Source organism: Frankliniella occidentalis, unplaced genomic scaffold, assembly GCF_000697945.3.
Source record: "Frankliniella occidentalis isolate FOCC.00 unplaced genomic scaffold, Focc_3.1 Scaffold344, whole genome shotgun sequence".
NCBI lineage: Eukaryota > Metazoa > Arthropoda > Insecta > Thysanoptera > Thripidae > Frankliniella > Frankliniella occidentalis.
In genome coordinates, this window is record NW_026267467.1 from 237,361 (window position 1) to 239,032 (window position 1,672).

The 1,672-nt window shown below is 36.7% G+C and overlaps 1 protein-coding gene across 1 annotated transcript; it reads right to left on the minus strand.

Annotated features, from left to right (window-relative positions):
• Positions 1 to 6: 6 nt before the first annotated feature.
• On the minus strand, positions 7 to 1,481 carry LOC127751103 (uncharacterized). Its single transcript, XM_052274167.1, has 4 exons — positions 1,265 to 1,481; positions 1,081 to 1,184; positions 377 to 788; positions 7 to 305 (listed from the first exon to the last, which is right to left on the minus strand). The coding sequence occupies exons 1-3, from the start codon at positions 1,338 to 1,340 to the stop codon at positions 606 to 608; spliced, it is 363 nt and encodes a 120-aa protein (XP_052130127.1). The 5' UTR covers positions 1,341 to 1,481; the 3' UTR covers positions 7 to 305; positions 377 to 605.
• Between the last annotated feature and the right edge of the window lie 191 nt (positions 1,482 to 1,672).

Genomic DNA, 1,672 nt, shown 5'->3' on the forward strand with positions numbered 1-1,672 from the left:
ACTCGATCTGTCTTTTTATGATACAAAACGACCCTGAAAATCCCAGGTCGCTAGCTTAATTCGTTCTCAATTCTTTCTCGAGTTATCGTGCGGACATACAGACACACAAATAGAATGAAACTTTTCCGGTCAGTGTAGTAATGGGCTTCGCTAATCGGCCAGCCAAAAAGTCCCTGCCGTCCATAACTGTCCTGCCACATTAAAAGGAAGTGTTGAAGAAGCCAATGGTTTGGAACCAGTACTGTATCTTGCAGAAGGTGCTACAATTAGCTAAACTTATCATCTAAGCAGTTTAGATTCCAAATCTGAAATAGGAAACATATTTTAAAAAAATGATCTAACGGCGTTTTGTCTATTTTTGGAAATATTTTGTCACCTCGTTGTCATGTGTAAAAAATGACATCTTATTGTCGACACTGTATGGTGACGAGTCAATATACGGCAGAGCCCTCCAAAACGTATCTGTATTAGTAGTTGACTCTGAAGCAATCGGTGGGTAGCTGTATTTAAAAACACGAGATAAGAAATTACAAAGTTGCATGTTTACTATAAGGTGCACTGTCACATGGTTGCAAAATTTTAAAGTTTAAAGTAAAACTATGTTATTACTCTCTCTCCAGATGGTCTTTAAATGCCGAAAATGTCAGATTTTCGTCATCTTGTAAATATTCTGTAGCATAGTGACTACCAGCCGAGATTGGTTTTAGTTTGATATATCTTGGACTATTAATGTACAAATTCTCCCTAATCTCTTTCATTGTTGGTGTCCATTCTTCTGGTGGTATGACCTGAAAACAAACAACTGCAATTAAAATTCAATTCTGTAAATAAACATTAATTTTTTGTCAACAATAGGCCAATAAAACTTGGAGGTAGAAAGTGGTTTTTTATTTACAGCTTTATGGTTTTAGACATTATTTGTTAAATCCGTAGACGTATTAGCCCCTTAAAATAAGCTTTTGCATTTTTTTGGTACCAAAATCAAGGACTGTGTACATGTGACGCAGACAAGACGCAAGTGGGCATGTGCTTGATGAGGTGTTGATAAATATTGGTTTATTTTCAATATGAAAATCTCACCTTTACAACACCAGAGCTAAATATAAGCGAGGCGTTTGTTTCTACAAACTGAGAGAAGTTTTTAAACTCTTCATACGTCGGCCTTAGCACTGCTGAAAGTGTACCTTAAATAAGAAGAAACAAGATTAATTTTTGAAAATTTCAAACAATGCAGAAATAATTTTCTAAAGCTCTTAAAACGTACTTGGGTCTGCCATTTTTGGGACATGAGTTGGTCCTGAAACAATTAACAAGTTTTGTAAGTTGCGACAATTTAACATTTTTTACAAACCGCAAAGGACTCTTTTTCTGTAATAGTCATGAAAATCTTCGTTATTCAAAGGACAGTTGCACGGTTTTATTTGTAAAAAGTCAGAAGTGTTATGCTATCCTTTTAGCTTTTTCTTCATGCTGCGTAGCAATTTGTGGACTAAGAAGACCCTTGTTAATGGATCTGTGGGGCGGATTGTACATATTATTCGCGATGAAGATTCGAACCAACATGAAGATATACTGGTTGTAATTATCGCTGAGCGAAGCTCAGTCCAAGTTGCTGAGGAGTCAGGCGTTGTCTCGGTCGTGAGTCTGTCTGTCTGTCCGTGTCTGCGTTCCT

What these genes read in the sequence shown, in the direction of transcription:
- LOC127751103 (XM_052274167.1), bottom strand. Translation starts at nt 1,340, where the DNA reads ATGTTAAATTGTCGCAACTTACAAAACTTGTTAATTGTTTCAGGACCA. An exon ending in CCCAAAAATGGCAGACCCAA is followed by an intron (nt 1,185 to 1,264) that starts GTACGTTTTAAG and finishes TTCTTATTTAAG; the next exon opens with GTACACTTTCAGCAGTGCTA. An exon ending in TTAGCTCTGGTGTTGTAAAG is followed by an intron (nt 789 to 1,080) that starts GTGAGATTTTCA and finishes GTTTGTTTTCAG; the next exon opens with GTCATACCACCAGAAGAATG.